General features: G+C 37.3%; 2 protein-coding genes across 2 annotated transcripts; one reads left to right on the top strand and one right to left on the bottom strand.

Annotated features, from left to right (window-relative positions):
* Window positions 1-631: 631 nt before the first annotated feature.
* LOC107759206 (uncharacterized) lies at window positions 632-1,090 on the bottom strand. Its single transcript, XM_016577087.1, has one exon. It carries the CDS (start codon window positions 1,088-1,090, stop codon window positions 632-634), a length of 459 nt encoding a protein of 152 aa, XP_016432573.1.
* Window positions 1,091-1,939: 849 nt separating this feature from the next.
* On the top strand, window positions 1,940-15,533 carry LOC107759207 (uncharacterized). The gene is made up of 11 exons (XM_075217644.1): window positions 1,940-2,191; window positions 6,190-6,271; window positions 6,386-6,453; window positions 6,549-6,646; window positions 8,159-8,295; window positions 8,391-8,458; window positions 9,993-10,094; window positions 12,760-12,916; window positions 13,014-13,142; window positions 13,248-13,430; window positions 15,176-15,533. Exons 1-11 carry the CDS (start codon window positions 2,181-2,183, stop codon window positions 15,332-15,334), a joined length of 1,194 nt encoding a protein of 397 aa, XP_075073745.1. The 5' UTR covers window positions 1,940-2,180; the 3' UTR covers window positions 15,335-15,533.
* Window positions 15,534-17,411: the final 1,878 nt, after the last annotated feature.

The raw sequence follows: 17,411 nt of genomic DNA, 5'->3' as shown, positions 1-17,411 counted from the left end.
ATCCTGCCTAATCACCTCTTCCCAATACTTCTTCGGCCCTCTAAGGCCAACCTCTCGCACCTCCTTACCGGAGCATCTGTGCCTCTCCTCATCACATGCCCGAACCATCTAAGTCTCGCCTCCCGCATCTTGTCCTCCACAGGGGCCATTCCCACATCGTCCCGAATAACTTCATTTATAATTCTATCTAACCTAGTATGTCCGTACATCCATCTCAACATCATCATTTCAGATAAATTCATATAATGGACATGAGAGTTCTTGGCTGGCCTCATACAGCATAGTCGGTCTGACCATCGCTCTATAAAACTTACCTTTAAGTTTGGGTGGCACATTCTTATCACACAAAACACGAGAAGGGAGCCTCTATTTTATCCATCCCGCCACAATACGATGTGTAACATCCTCGTCGATCTTACTATTCCCTTGTAAAATTGACCCAAGGTATTTAAAATTTTCTTTCATAGGGATGACTTGAGAATCAAGCATCACGTCTTCATCCACTACCTGAATCACACCATTGAACTTGCATTCCAAGTATTTTGTCTTAGTCATGCTCAACTTGAAACCTTTAGACTCCAGGGTCTGCCTCCAAACCTCTAACCTCTGATTAATACCGCATCACATCTCGTCAATTGGTACAATCTCGTCTATAAATAATATGCATCACAGCATCTCCCCTTAAATGTGGCGCGTCAGAGCATCGATCGACTTGAAATGGGCTGATGGCTGACCCCTGATGCAATCCCATCATAATTAAGAAGTGTTCTGAGTCCCCTCCCACTGTCCTCACTCGAGTCTTAGCTCCATTATACATGTCCTTAGTAGCCCTGATGTATGCAACCGGAACGCCTCTAGCCTCCAAGAATCTCCACAGAATCTCCCTCGGTACTTTATTGTAAGCCTCATCTAAGCCGATGAACACCATATGTAAATTCTTCTTCCTCTCCCTGTACTGCTCCATCAACCTCCTAACAAGATGGATAGCTTTTTTAGTCGAATGTCCCAATATAAAGCCGAACCAGTTTTCAGAAATAGTCACAATCCTCCTCAACCTGATCAGCTCCACCACCCTCTCATAGACTTTCATAGTATGGCTTAGTAACTTGATACTCCGGTAGTTGTTGCAACTTTGGATATCACCTTTGTTCTTATATAGTGAGACCATCCATCTTCATTTTCGGGCATCTTCTTCGTCCTAAAAATAACATTAAATAACCCAGTAAGCCAATCCAAGCTCGCCCTACCCACACGCTTCTAAAATTCCACCGAGATCTCGTCTGGATTCGTTACCCTCCCCCTGCTCATCTTACGCATAGTCCCCTCAACCTCTTTGACTCTTACGCGCCTACAATACCGAAAGTCCCGACGACTCTCGAAGTGTTCTAAGTCACCTAGCTCAATGTTCTTACCCCTTCTTCGTTCAAGAGTTTATGAAAGTAAGTCTGTCATCTTCGGCCAATGAATGTCTCATTCAACAAAACTCTGTCTTCCTCGTCCCTGATACACTTCACTTGGTCCAGGTCACGGGCCTTCCTTTCTCGCACCTTGGCTAGTCTATACAACTTCTTATCCCCCCATTTGCCTCCGAGTTCTTTATACAAGCGTTCAAACGCAGCAGTCTTGGCCGCTATAACCGCAAGCTTAGCTATCTTATATCGCTATCTATTCGTCCTCTTTTCCTCCTCGTCTATGCTCCCCAACAACTGCAGATATACTGCTTTATTGGCTCCCCCTTTGCCTTGAATCTGAGTACTCCACCACCAATCCCTTATGCGGCCACCAGACGAGCCTTTTGAAACTCCCAATACCTCTCTAACGGCTTCCCTAATGTAATTCGCAATCGCGGTCCATATACTTTTTTGTGTTTTAAACTTTAGCCTCAAATACTTCTTTTATTCTTTTAACAGCAAAAGGTTCACTAAATCCAGCTTTATACGGACATGTTAACATAGTACATTAAAATCATCAAAGTGGAACTCAGATACCTTAGCTTTCTTACAACGCGGTCCACGGGGCTGGTAGATCCACTAAAAAAACGTCATCTTTGGTTATCATCAATAAATATAAGGGCTAGCATATGTTTTATTTTAAAATTGAGATCTCAATTCCAAATTTATCACTCTGTTCATCAGCTTAAACCCTACATATTATTCTTCTCTCAGCGTCAGCCCGTGAAAATGTTCAAGAAGTAAGTGCACTCCTTTCCTTTTTCCCTACTGGAGCTCTAGGTTCAATTTCAGACTTCTCTTGTTATTTGATTAATTTCCATGGAATTATTAGACAATCTTGATTCAGTTTGATGTACATTCCGTGCCTGATTAGTGATTTTACTTCTCTATTTTGGTTAAGTACGGGAATTAAGGGTGTCCGCTAGTATTTTACTTTTTTCTATTGTAAATTGCTTACTTTGGCTGTTTTGTTTATTTTCTTGATTTTTAGGTAAATGATTTATTGGTCATTTGAAAAATGAGCTGATGTAGTTGTTTTATTCACTTATTACTTTGTTGCTTGTTCTCAACTTGTCTATAGACTATATTCATGAGACTAATATGCTTTTTTCCCTTTCTCCATTGTTGGAGTGATTAAGGATGTTTGCTGCAGCAGGCTCCGGGCTCTGTACACTATAAGTATAAGCAAAACATAGTTGTTAGTGTAAGAAAAAGTAATTCCTGCACAAGGTAGATGTTCAGTCCAGCAGATCCTCATCTATAAAGGTGGACGAAAGAATTAAACAATTGATTTTAATGCCTTCCATCTTCTGACGTGCTAAACTTTAAACTTCTTGTTCCTGGCTGCAATTCATATCTGGCTTATGATGGTATCCTTTTGAGTAGTCCAGCCCCTGTATGTCCTTAAATTTAGCATATGACTAGGAAAGACTTTACAAATTGTATAGTTTTGTCTCCTTGGGTGAGTATCAGTGCTTTTTTTTGGTAAGCAGAATGTGGTAGTGCTTAGGAGGTTCTCAACTTCAATTTAGCCGCTCCAAGTTTGTCTAAACCAAGTGGTTCTTTTACTTGTATGGATTTCCTTAGCCTCAATTTAGACGAGGGGTGGGAGGAAACCTCATTGGTTCTATTTTAATAGTTTTCAAACAACAAATCTTTTTGGGGTTAAGAACATTAAGGGATTAGTGGTTGATACCTTTAGAATTTAGACAGATGTTAGATGATTGGGGTGGTGTAATAACAACAACAACATTCCCGGTAAAATCCCACTAGAGGGGTCTGAGGAGAGTGGAGTGTACGCAGACCTTACCCCTACCCCGAAAAAGGTAGAGAGGCTGTTTCCGGGAGACTCTCGGCTCAGCAAGAGAGACAATAATATCAGAAAAGAAACAAGAGAAAAAGCATAACAACAGAAGATGCCGGAAAAAAAATAACAACAACAAATAAGTGAAAGGACAATACACAAAACTATGCAAAACAACAATGTGAACACAACATATACCGCTAACAAACCTAAACAAAACTCTATCAGACTACCCGATACAAAAAGGGAGGAACTCTCGATTACCCCCTAGCCTACCATCCTAATGTCCGACCTTCACATGTTCCTATCAAGATCCATGTCCTCGGAAATTTGCGCCATGTCCTGCCTGATCACCTCACCCCAATGCTTCTTAGGCCGAGCTACCTTAAATGCTTTTACCAGAGAGGAAAAAGGGGATAACTAAGAGTGGTTCATACTTAACTAACGAGAAATCCATTACAGCTGAAATATACATGATGCTTAAACCAGCAGGCAAGACTTGGAGCCGAAGTTCTTGCTCAAGGTTGTGATCAACAGATGTAATTATATTAGTATGATTACATGATTCAGGAAATATTGTTGAGTGTTGACAAACCATCTGACATACTCGTTATAGATATACCTGCATCTCAGTGATAACTATGCAGCTGTCATAGACTGTGAAATGCCTGCAATATCTCAAAACATAGAGGTGTCTAAGACCCGAAGAAGGATGCAATTGAAATTCAGCTACTTGTATTTGCAATCTGCTTTTCCTAGAGCCTTTCTTGGGTTTGGAGATTTGCTTGTTATTGTACCTTCTTCTTGCTGTTGTTTTCTCCTGTTTGATGTCCTCATTTACAAATTCAATGTTTTCTGGTAGCCAAGGATTGAAATGGTTAGACTATTTACTCTTGTAAAGCTGATCATTGCCTAGATTGTTAAAGTTCAAATATTAATCATTGGTACTTGTATCCAAACTCTTCAGTTTCCAACTTGAAGCAGTACCTTTATTTTGCACCTTTGAGATCCTTATGATTCTTGGCCATGGAAACTGTAGCAAATGTTGTAGAAGTGCGGATGTGGGTCAGACAAGATTGGAAATGGTCACATCCACATTTCCTGAATCAGTCACTTTCTTAATAAATTAAGTACATTCCAAGAAGACAATTTGGTAGCCTAATTGGTCTGACTCAACAAATCTACAAAGCGGGCATCTCCACGATATATGCAGCCAGCTTGCTTTCTCATTCCTCCTCTCTACCTATGCTTCTATTCCCTTCACTAGTTGATTAATCAAAAAAACAAGTTGCAAGTTACGCACACATTGATAAAATGAAAAGGTGTCACCTAAGATGATTTTACGTACACCTCCATATTGACCAATGGTGGGTGTGACCCTATGATGATTGTAGGAGGTGACAACTGGAAATGAGATAGAACTAAATCACAGGGAGAAGTCGTCTTAAACAACCATCGATCTCTTGGAATTCATTATGGATTTAGCTTAGGATATAACACGATGAAGTAAAGGACGCATAAGAAATTGCTACCAGTTAGGGTCGAGGCATATTTGTTGTTATATTTGCATTATGTAGATATGTGTCGAGAGTCTTTTTATTCTGGTTAGAAACTTGTACATCCATGTGAAAAAAAAATGTGAGATTAAAAAGATCTCTAGTTTTGAAGAATCCCTGAGTTCCCTTAAATATAAATTATGCAATATTGCAATGAAATGTGCCTAAATAGAGTAGGATGGATATGGAGACTCATATAGCAGATCTATTTCGGATTGAAGCATTGATTGATTGCTGATTGATTGATTAACGTGTCAGATTATGTCTTTAGTGGCATGCATTTCATCCACACTGCAGTTTATTCTATAACCTACGTGTACAGTGACGAAGAACTGCCTTTGGCCCCTCAGACTTACATACTCATTGGTTGGGGTGGGCATAATACCGGACGAACCAAAAAAACCGACCGAACCCTAAACTTCGGTTCATTCGGCTTATTCGATCGGTTTGTGGTTTATGTTTTCTATAATTTCGGTGCTCGGTTTGGCAACTTCGGTTTTCGTTTAAACCGAAAAACCGAAGTTTTTAATATGGGTCCTAGCCTCTGGGCTCCTCTTAAGTTGTCTACCCCAACTTTTCCACATATTTACATAATTACATTATAAAATTTGAAGCCCAAACCCAAATAAAGTCCCACATTCTAAAAATTATTTCTTTTTGTTTGCCAATGCATCTTTCATCTTTATTTGCTTGCACGTCGCCGATGTTGTTGTCTACGAGATAGTTATATTGTAAGTAATATTTGTCAAATAAATTTATATTTCCTACATCAACTAAATGATTTGGCTAATCATATTATAAGTATCGTGTTTTCGAGTTTTAGTTGCACTAAAACATGAAATTAGTCATATTTTTTAGTAGAAAAAGTCCGATTTAAAAGCTCAATACGACAAGACCAAACCGGCCAAATTGAACCGAAAATCAACCGAACCGAATTAGCAAAAACCAAAGAAACTGAACCAATTTTGGTTCTGTTATTGGTGCACTAAATAGAAAACCGAACAAACCGAACCGAACTTCATGAAAACCGAACCGAATCGGCCGACGCCCACCCCATTGCAACTTTCAGCTATCCAACTACCTTATCAATATGAACTATTTGTAATTATCCAGAAGAAATTTATATACTTTTTTATATTGTAATGTGACGTATCAACTGACAATTATCTATTGATTTAATCAGGTAAAACAATTTGAACTAAACAGGCCCTTAACCTTAAATGTCATTAAGTCAAAGTTCTCTGGTAGAGAATATGTGTGTCACTGATGTTAGATCTTAGGTTCTCATGCTCAAATTTGTTAAGTTTGCTGTGTCCCACTGCAGTTTATTATACTTAGCTAATATGATTTGGACAACTCAATCTATGTTAAATATTAGGTTTACAACTGAAGAAGTGTCTGGACAAAATCAAGTCAAGGCATCTGTGCAGCGTAAAATTCGTCAAAGCATTGCGGAAGAGGTCCTGACTATGCTACATACCACTTTGTTTCTTCCACACTTTATTCCAACTAGAGGATTTCTCTAAATCGTGGTTATAATATGTTAATAATGTCAAAATTTCTTCCTTTTGCAGTACCCAACACTAGAGCCGGTGTTGGAGGATTTGCTTCCAAAGAAGTCTCCACTTATTGTTGCAAAATGGTTGATTTCAACTGTCTTAATGCAGTTTCTTATCTGTTTTTTTTCTTTTTCTTTAATTGACATTATGTTTCCTTCATTCATCATTTCTTTTGCAGTCCGAATCATCTGAACCTAGTTGTTGTAAACAATGTACCCCTGTTTTTCAACATACGTGATGGACCATATATGCCTACTTTACGTCTTCTGCATCAGTGTAAGTTATCCAGTTTTTAATTTTCTTCCTCCTTTATATTTCTTTTCAGTTAAATCAAAGGTCATCCACTTAAACTTCTGCCCTTTCTTTTGGTAATCTTTCTGATGGTTGTATCACGTCCTTTTCAAATTTTTTTTTTGGATAACCGTGGTGTCCGGGCCAGCTTGTGCGAACCTCGACTAATTCCACGGGATACCTGCCAGCTCTCACCAGCAACCGGTACCAGGTAACTCTATCCACCAAGGCTTGGATAGATGGGAAGAAATCACCTAGTGTTTTTTGCCTCCACTGGGATTTGAACCAGAGACCTCATAGTTGTCATCACTTTATTGACCACTAGGCCACACCCTTGGGTGCTTAAAGACATTTTTATTTCTTACTGATAAGGACTGTATTTGGTGTCGGGTTTCCTTGGATACTAGCCATAGACAATCCAGATCAGATACAAGTGATACTTTCGCCCTAGTAAAGTTATTAGTTTTACCTGTGAAACCACTTCAAAAAAATTGGACTGGGCAGAGCATGATCACTATTAGGTCATTTTTGTCATCAGCAAGTATCTACTTTAATATGCAGTCAAGTCCGACCTTTGTGGGCTGTGAGGAAAAATAGAGTTTTTTAAGAAATTTGAAGAATGTAAAGGAAGAATAGTTGACTTCTCGGTCCCAGACGGATTTCTCGGTCATCAAAAAAAAAAAAAAGAATAGTTGACTTCCCATCTACGGAGTTTTGAAGATTCTAATCGAACATGCATCAAACACAAGATCATGCTTCAATATGGAATGGCTATGACCGTATGCACCAAAATAATTCAAGCCAGCTGATGCTGCTGATTAGCATATTAAAATAAATAACCAAGCAATAATAGAAAGGGTATAAGATTCACATCCAGAAACTCATTTGAAGGCTCATGATACTTAATGCCTCATTTTTCTTTACCCTTGATATGCATAACCATTCACAAAATATATCTGCTTGTTTCAGTAAAACCAGTCTCAGCGAAGGGATCAAGCATTTGTGTACTTCCGATTTAAATACTCAAAATTTTGAAGGCTTCCGTCACAGTCTTGTCAAAAAGAATCTAGGAAACTAAATTACCATGTGGAGGTCATTGATTTCTTGTGAGAGCGGGGGACGAAATATTAAGTAATTTGTTATGCTTGAGATTGGACAAATACTGTTTTTGAGCAGTCTGGCTCTTGAAGGCGAGAATAAATATTCAGTTTTGAGATGGAGCGAGTAGGTTAACTGGCTATTTGCTTCCATTTATTCAATTGACTTTCTGTCTGGTTCAGTTTACTGATAGTCAGATCCTATGGCATACCCTGCCGATTCTCATTCTCCAATCCTTTTAAACAGTTGCTTGTTGACTCAGTGTCAGATACATATGGTTGTTATTTGTAACTTTTCAATGTATGCGATTGATGAACTTTATTTATATGTTATGTTGACAGTTTAATTTGTTCAGTGATATCAATGCTCTGTTTGACCTTCCTCTTTCCCGCTATACAGATCCCAATATAATGAAAAAACTACAAGTTGACAGGGGGGCTATTAAATTTGTCCTTTCTGGAGCCAACATAATGTGTCCGGGCCTTACTTCTCCTGGGGGTGCCTTGGATGATGAAGTGGGAGCAGAAACTCCCGTGGTATGAATAAGAGCAATTTTATGCTTTAATATTATTAGTTGTTGTTGCCGCATTTTTTTTGGGTGGAACTTTAAGGTGCGGCCTTTTACTTTTAGGCTATTATGGCTGAAGGAAAGCAACATGCTCTTGCTATTGGCTTTACAAAGATGTCAGCAAAAGATATGTGAGTTGCTATCTTAGTATTAGCATGGCTACTTTTCTTTTCTTTTGTATGCTTAAAGCATGCTCCTCTGTGTGATAGCACTGAGATGTTTTACCTTTTATAGGTCAAATATGTTCTGCCCTTTCTTTGTTTAGTTTGTTTACTGCCCCCCTAAATGTGAATCCTCTGTGCCATTTTATTGCCTCAATTGTCGTGAGGAATATCTGCCACAACTTTCGAGGAAAACCCAACCAAAAAAGAAAGTTTCCATGTCAAAGCTTTAAAGTACCTATATTGGTCTTCGAACTTAAAATGTTACCTCGTTGCATCAAGGAGATTGGCTAGTAACGCCTTCTAGCATTGAAAGTGCATATATTTCTCTTCTTGACCTTAAATATTTTTGGCAGCTTTGGTATAGTGAGATTGTGAGAAAAGTGTTGGACTTGAAGGCTATTTGGCATCTGGGCCTCGGCAGAAATAGGCCCAGTTGTGTATAAGTTAATTGTATAGGCTTTTGTTTTGTTAAGTTTTGGCTTATATTTTCCGGGTTCAAGACATTTTGGCCCAATGCATATATAATATAGTTTGTACACATTTGGACGGTTTTGGCCATTCTAATATACAGAAAATCTGAAGCTTCTCTTTCTCTCTCATTTTGTTCTCATGAACCCTAGTTAGATTTTCATGGCGATTTGGCTTATCTTCAAAGTTATCAAAAGGATCAAAATAAAACTGTTTTGTTATTGAAATATTTAATATTTGCAGTAATACTTGCAGTTTTACTGGAAATCCTTACATATTCAGTAATCAATATTTGCAGTATTTGCCTTGGGCTTCCATATAGTATAATTCTCTGTGTTTTTTTCAATGTGTGTAAATTATACGAGGTGAGAGACACAATTAGTATGAGAGATGGGATGCTGTTGATAGCATTTCATTTGCTTGAAGTGGTGGATTTGGAAAAAGCAGTTTGTGAAGATATACTCATGAGGACTAATAGGCTTTCGTGATTATTTTAGGCAATCTATCTCTATCTCTATGTACGTGTGAGAATAAAACACTTTGGGGTTGTTTGGTATGAGGTATAAAAAGGTATAAGGGTGGTATAAAAATTTAATACCACCTTAATACTCTGTTTAGTTAGCAAATCAGGTATAAGTTACCCCGGTGTTAATTTTAATACTTGGATAACTTATACCTTATAGAAGGTGGGGTAATTAGCACCGGTATAACTTATACCTTCTTCTTAGAAATTATGCAATTGTTATTCTTAATAGAACATACCAAACAATGAATAAACAACAATTCCAGCATAACTAATCCCACAATAACTTATCCCAATATAACTTATACCGGTATAAATTGTATTCCAACCAAACGACCCCTTTATGTATAGGAGTACCAAATGACTTTTTAAAACTTTGACATTGACGATCTTGCTTATATTCTACTCTTAAGAGTCATTTTCAAGTTCTGTTATTTTTTATGTTTCTCATGTGTGAGATATATATTTCTGTTGTTTCAACACCTGAAAAAGCATGTCTTACCATTGCAGAAGGGCAATCAACAAGGGAATTGGTGTGGATAACATGCATTATCTTAATGATGGCCTCTGGAAGGTACTCTATTGTCACGACTCCTATACGAGCAGTGAATTGTTCCCTTTTGATTTATACATACGGCATTTTGTTTGGTGATGGAACATGATTATGTTCTTGTGATGCAATTGTGAGAAACGTGAAAGCTATTTCATTCTGTAGTCATGTTCAATTTGTGATCTGGGTTTCTGTTGACAGATGGAGCGACTGGATTGAGCTTGAATGGAAGACAATGTTTACCTGCTGCAAATAGCAAGAGTTGCTCATGCAGCTGTTATTTCGTTTCTCTAGATGTTAGTGGGGTGTTCATTCATTGGTTCGGTACGCTTTTGAGAGATTTTGGTTTGATATTTTGGATTTCAAATCTTTAAAAATGTTAAACACAACCATAAATTCGATATGGTTTGTTTTTTCACTTTTCGATTTTCTACTTTGGTTTGGTGACTTCGGTACTATTCTTTAAAAGTTATATTTTAGCAAAAAAAATTAGAATAGACATTTAAAACTTGTAATTGTGAATCATGAAACTGTTATTTCGGACTAATTGGTTAAATCAAGCCAAAAAAAAAAAGAACTAAAAAAGAACAAATTAATCCAAAACGATAACGATGGGTCTCGTTTTTCGCTAGAAAAGAAAAACTAAGAAAATATATCATACATAATATAATAATAGTAGAAGCTAAATGTGACAAACTAACGAACATGTTTGCAAGCATTCAACAAACTAAATGTAGGGAAATAAATTTAACTTAGCATGTTTAGTATCAAGTAAATCAAACAATATCTAACAGTCAAAGCAAATTCTTTGATCAATACCCATAAAAAAAGTTTCAGATTTACCCTTATTAATGACAGAGAGAGCAGCGAAGCAGTGATGTTGGAAGTACTGTATTGATTTAAGCCTAAAAAATTGAATGCCTCGAGTAAACAGAGCCATCTTTTCACTTTAAAATATATTTGAATTATTCAAATGTGAAATTATTGATTTTCTACTTAGTGCCCAAAACTTGAGATCACCATATGACCGGTCTTTTTATAAAATTTCTATCACCAAATTTAGAGTTTTTGGTTACTCTATTTTTGTATAACCAAAATTAGATTTTTCAAAATCGTCCTAATCATCTCAGTTTCAATTCGATATCAGTATGGTTCAATTAACTTTCGATATTATTTACGTTATGTAAGAGTCGTTAGTATAAGTTACAACGGGATCTGAACCATTGTGTCAATCACCACCAATATCATTGCTATCACCGCTATCTTTTGGAGTGTGTTCCATAAAAAAAAAAGGAATTGCAACACCGTATAAATTAAGATTTGAAATTATACACATCTAAATGCTAAGAAACAAATAGGCTTAATTATCCAGTATTCAAATCAAAAGACTATTTTTATAATCAGACACAGATAAAAATTCAGTCACCTTAATATTAGAAAAAGAAGAAGAAAACGAGCCCTAAAAAATAAGTGCATTGTAATAAGGAAGAAGAAAATTTGTAGGGTTGTGATACAGACTATAGAGATAAATGTATGGATTCTGCAATACCTAAGATAGAAATTTTTTATTTTTGCCTCACACCTAAAATCTCCCTAAGATGCTATATGATTTATTAAATGGAGACATCTATATACGGAGGGATATGTAACGTTGTGCATTTGAGAGTGAATTCTAGTTATAATCACATTTTCATGGCAATAATCCACTTGGTCAGAATATTTCAAGTAAACCTTTTCAACTTATGGAGATTCTTCATCGAAATAAATAGGGTCTAACTATCAAATTATAATTAAGGCTACAATTTTCTAATCTAAAATGCATATATAGATGTATATGGCCTAACGAGAGAGAAGTTGATGTAGCCAATTACTTAAGACACGATGATCAAGTATAATGGGGTTTTAAAAAGACTTGAAAATGAGACGAGTTGGAGAAATTTCTACAAATATATATAGGTTCTCAGTGAGGGTTAAAAGAGCCTGAGAAAATTTTCATCTAAAATTAAACCAATTTTTTTTTTTTTTTCCAGGAAAAAGCTTTGTGTTCGTTTTTAATAGTACGAATAAGGCTAGGGCTGCCAAATTTGACCCCAGCCCAAATGACCTGCCCAACTCACCCAAAATTGGGCGGGTCATTGACCTGCTCATTATTGATCTAAGCCCATCTTGACCCAATTCATCTTAACTCATTTAAAATTAGACTAATTTTTAAGCCTAAATTGATCCATGAGTAACTTTACCAAAATATCTTAGAAAACTTTTTTTGGTTTGATATGTTATATATGATTATAACAAAAGAAAAAAGTCTTATTTGGTAATTATACAATTCATAAGAAAATAACACATATTAAGTTAAGTTTGATAAGAGTTGTGAGGGTTGGACTATAACCTAATTTTTAACCCATCTTGATCCAACTCATTTTAGCTCAAGTAACTTTTGGACGGGTTATTTGACCCATCAAATTATTGGTTAAATCTATTTTAACCCTCCCCAAAATGGGCCGAACCCGCCATTTGACACCCCACACAACCCTAACTCATAGAGAGGAACATAAATAAAAAAGAAAAAGTTGCATTATAATGTACTTAGTAGGAAAGACGTGGGGAACATCAAAGTAAGGTGCATAGGAGTTACTATAGACCTCAGCAACAGAAAACACGGGGGCAGCACAAACCTCTCTAAAAACCCTAGCTCCCCACTTCATTTCTTTCATATTCATATAAGAGCCGACCCCTGCAGCAGCAGCCATTTCTCCATCACTCGTTCAGCGGAGTCCAGACCCTATCAGCCATGGGTATCGATTTGAAGGCCGGAGGTAAGAGTAAGAAGACTAAGCGTACTGCCCCTAAATCTGACGATGTTTACCTCAAGCTCCTCGTCAAGGTATATCTCTAGTTAGTTTTAAATCTACGTTTTTGTTTTTGCTCAGAATGTCTAAATGTTCGATTGCTTAAAGTTTGTTTCTCTATGTGTGTCATAGCTTTACCGATTCCTGGTAAGGAGGACCGGAAGCAAGTTCAATGCGGTGATTCTTAAGAGGCTCTTCATGAGCAAGATCAACAAGCCTCCACTTTCTCTCTCGAGGTTGATCTCTTATGCCAAAGGAAAGGTATATTGTTAAGTGTTTCTTTGTTCAGTATGTATTTGATTCAGATGTATATGTTATTTGTTTGTGGTTTGTGATTAAAGTGAGGTTTTTGAAATGTGTTTATAGGAGGATAAGGTTGTGGTGATTGTGGGTACTATTACCGACGATGTTAGGGCTTACGAAGTTCCAGCATTGAAGGTGTGTGCTTTGAGGTTCACTAAGACCGCCAGGGCTAGGATTGAGAAGGCTGGTGGCGAGTGCTTGACGTTCGATCAGCTGGCTCTCAGGGCTCCACTTGGACAGAACACGGTATTGAGTTGCATCCTTATAGTGCTCTTCTACTTGCAGTATTTTGTGGATCTTTGCTAGATATGAGTGATGTGTATTTATTTGTTGCTACTTTTAGTGAAGTAGTTAATGAGTTTTAAGTTGCAAAAAGGGGGTGAACTCCCATTTTGTCAGCTTTTGATGTTCCTTTTACAACTACTGTTTAACAGCTGACATTTTTTTATGTATTAAAAGAGTGGAATAACTTTTGAAAATTGGATAATAACCTTGAGTGGATGAAAAATTTAGTGAGCCTTGATTCTCTTCAGTAACGACTAGCAAATTTGTTGGCCATAAGACCAGGACCTTGCACATTTCTTGTGCCTTTCATATCTTGCTAATGTGACCGTCATGTTCTTTCTTTTTTGTTTTGATAGAGCTATATGTGACCATCATTTGTGAATTTCATTGTGCTTTTTGTAGATACCTGTCAACATGAATAGACGGTTCCTGTCAAATTATTAATAGGTAGGAAAATGAACATTATTTATGGATTGACATGGTTAAAGATTAGTCTTTCACAGCATACCAGGGAAATAGTTGGTAAAGTGCAGTATTGTGATTGTTCTAGTGACAGTAAATGACTCAATGAAGGAAGCAAGTGCTTTCATGTTAACTTATTGATTTGATTTAGACATATTTTGTGATGGACTCGTGCCTTTTGCAATTGGACTGTTTCCTCTGTATTTTGAATGCTCTCTCTCTCTCGGTACTTCTGCTCTGTCCCTTGCTCCCTAGGTTTTGTTGACCTTGGCTCTTCATTTGTTGCACATAGATCTCCTTGGTGATCTTCTTATGATCTCGAAGATTTTATCTGTGCGTATAGCAAACCAGAAGGATCCTATCTGCTTAAGCCTTTTCCCAGCTGAATATGGAGTTGTGCTTCAATGTATTGGGATTACAATTATTTCCTAATAATTTTTATGTGATATTTTTGAGTCTCGTCTGGATACCTGCTAATTTAAGAGGAACACTCTGAATTTTGAATCTTGGCAAAGATGGCAAAGAAAGCTAATGTATGACCTTAGCTGCTCATTTGATGCACATAGTTCTTCTTGGGAATCTTATGATTTCGAAGATTTTATCTGTGCGTATAGCAAACCAGAAGAATCCTATCTGCTTAAGCCTTTTCCCAGCTGAATATGGAGTTGTGCTTCAGTGTAATGGGATTACAATTATTTCCTAATAATTTTTATGTGATATTTTTGAGTCTCGTCTGCATACCTGCAAATTTAAGAGGAACACTCTGAATTTTGAATCTTGGCAAAGAAAGTTAATGTATGACCTTAGATGCTCATTTGATGCACATAGTTCTTGGGAATCTTATGATTTCGAAGATTTTATCTGTGTGTATAGCAAACCAGAAGGATCCTATCTGCTTAAGCCTTTTCCCAGCTGAATATGGAGTTGTGCTTCAATGTAATGGGATTACATTTTGTCCAAATTATTATTGGTTCTATTTGATTGGAAATTGTTGTTTTTCTTAGGTCTAGTTTTAAATATATTAAACCTCTGAATATTATTCCAGTGGTACCAGAAAAGGTGTCTAATAACTTGAGAATTTTCTTTGGTTTTATAGAATTTTTGTTTTGCTCTGAGAGTATTCCTTATCCAGCATTTTATTTTTAAAAAGATAGCTGAGTATCATATTTCGGTCACTCTACAAATTGAAGAGTATTAGGAAGTCCCAGTTTGCTTAATTGTTGATATTTTCTATTGATTTGCAGCTTCTCCTAAGGGGTCCTAAGAATGCACGTGAAGCAGTGAAGCACTTTGGTCCAGCTCCTGGTGTTCCACACAGCCATACCAAACCATTTGTGCGTTCCAAGGGCAGAAAGTTTGAGAGGGCTCGAGGAAGAAGAAACAGCAGGGGTTACAAGGCTTAGGTTGATTTCAGTTATTAACCTTGGAATGTTTTTTATCATTTGTATCGCTACAATACAAGCTTTTGCAGGCTCCTGTATGCAGTTGCAGCAAGTTGCTTATGTTTGCTTGTCTTTGTCAAGGATATTTGAGCTCTATCAACTTTGATGCCAAAGTTTTGGTTTAAAATGAATGTTAGCCTATCTGTTTGCTTTAGTAAAATGTCAGAAATTATGACTAGTTAATGCACTCCCGTCATCTCGTTGTTGAATTCCTCATGTTCTCTCGACTTTGCTATTTAGGAGTTGGGACTTCTCTCTCATGCCCCGGAAAATTTGTGGGTTTTACAGCTTTTTAGCAGAAGAAAACTTAGGCCTAGGGATGGTAATGGCCTTGGGGTTGGGTTTGCCGTTCCCTGCCTCAACCATAAGTCAGATACTCGTCGCCCTTTTGCAATAATATATCCCTGCTATGCCTTTCCACTGCACCATAACCAACCACCTGCCGCCCTCCCTCTTTTGCTTCCGGGTTGTTTTCTCATATTCCTGCTGGTCTGAGCCTGAAATTTCTCGTCCTCTGGGCTCCGTCATACTACAGTGCTGATTACTCTCTTTTATTCACTGCTGTACCTCCAAATTCCTGCTGTTAGGAGTATAAGAAAACATAAGGAAGTACGGCATCAATTGGCAATACCATCCGCAAGTGATTCTCCGGATGGGATGGTGAGAGTATGAGGTTGGTGTGGAGTGTTTTCTGTGCAGTGAGCTAACCTAAAGGGTAACTTTACCATGTTGGTTTTCCGAATCGTAGCCGCCAACAATGTTTGAATGTACCCTGAATAGCTGTAGCTTTTTTTGTTTTGGCCACGTGATAACTATAGTTGCTTAATGGCAGTTTGGAGATAATTTTCTCATTAAGTATCCTTTTTAGTTATGGAGGAATGACCTCTCCATTTATCTTCAAGCTTTCTCTTCAAACCTACATTACTACATATCATCAATAGTTGAGAGTAATGAAACTTAGGGAGTAGTTTTATATTATTTATGGTTAGTTAAGTGATTAGTTAGCTAAGTAGTTAGTTGATGATAACTAAGCATAGACTGTGCATAAAGTAGTCACGTGTATTTCATTTTTGCTTTGAACTTCAATGAAATAGTTCCACAAGACCACTCCCTTTTTCTCTCCTCTCTCTGCATGTCGTCTTCTTCACTTTGCTCTCAATTCTTCATGGTATCAGAGCAAAGAGCTATGGATTATAGCTCATAATCGATCCGGTTTAACTTTTGTTTGCACTTTCTAAATCTTTTTCTCAAATTCAATTTGATTCAATTTCTCTTTAATCAAGCCCTAATTTGATCAACAATGGCTATAGATGATTTAGAGCAAGGAACCACAACAACTACAACAGAGAATTCTCAAGTATCATCCGATGATGAATTTGAAGAAGGCGTCACAATTGCTGTTACTCATCCACGTTATCTCGCTCCTATAGATACCAATGACATTTCTCTCATCTCTTTTCAACTAAACGGTACTGACAATTTCTCACTGTGGTATCGATCTATGATAATTGCTTTACTTGGTCGCAACAAGCTTGGAATTGTGGATAGTAGATGGAAGAAGGAACGATTTCGTGAAAAATATTGGTATCAATGTGAAAGGTGCAATGCAATTGTGCTATCATGGCTAATGAATGCAGTTGCCCCAAACCTAATCAGTGGAATTGCTTATGCTACCGATGCTCATGCAGTATGGATGGATTTCCAAGAGCGATTTGACAAAGTAAATGATATTCGTTCCTACAATTTACACAAGAAAATTGCTACTGTCTATCATTCTAAGCTTAAGGACCTTTGGGATGAAGCCGAGGCATTAGTGCCCTGTCCTGCTTGTGACTGTGTTAAATCTAGGGATTTTATTATGCATTTACGTAAACAGAAATTGTACCAATTTCTTATGGGCTTGAATGACTCATATTCACAAGTTCGTAGTCTAATTCTTATGTTGAAACCAGTACCCTCCGTAAATTAAGCCTATACTATGTTAGTGATGAGAGTCAAAGAGTTGTGACAACCACTACTGGTATTTTAGGTCCTCTAC

Source organism: Nicotiana tabacum, chromosome 7, assembly GCF_000715075.1.
Source record: "Nicotiana tabacum cultivar K326 chromosome 7, ASM71507v2, whole genome shotgun sequence".
Taxonomy (NCBI): Eukaryota; Viridiplantae; Streptophyta; class Magnoliopsida; order Solanales; family Solanaceae; genus Nicotiana; species Nicotiana tabacum.
Note: the sequence above shows the minus strand (reverse complement) of the source record. Positions and strands in the feature narration are given on the sequence as shown.

What these genes read in the sequence shown, in the direction of transcription:
- LOC107759206 (XM_016577087.1), bottom strand. Translation starts at nt 1,090, where the DNA reads ATGAAAGTCTATGAGAGGGTGGTGGAGCTGATCAGGTTGAGGAGGATT.
- LOC107759207 (XM_075217644.1), top strand. An exon ending in TTTACGTCTTCTGCATCAGT is followed by an intron (nt 6,647 to 8,158) that starts GTAAGTTATCCA and finishes CCCGCTATACAG; the next exon opens with ATCCCAATATAATGAAAAAA. An exon ending in TCCTATACGAGCAGTGAATT is followed by an intron (nt 10,095 to 12,759) that starts GTTCCCTTTTGA and finishes TTCATATAAGAG; the next exon opens with CCGACCCCTGCAGCAGCAGC.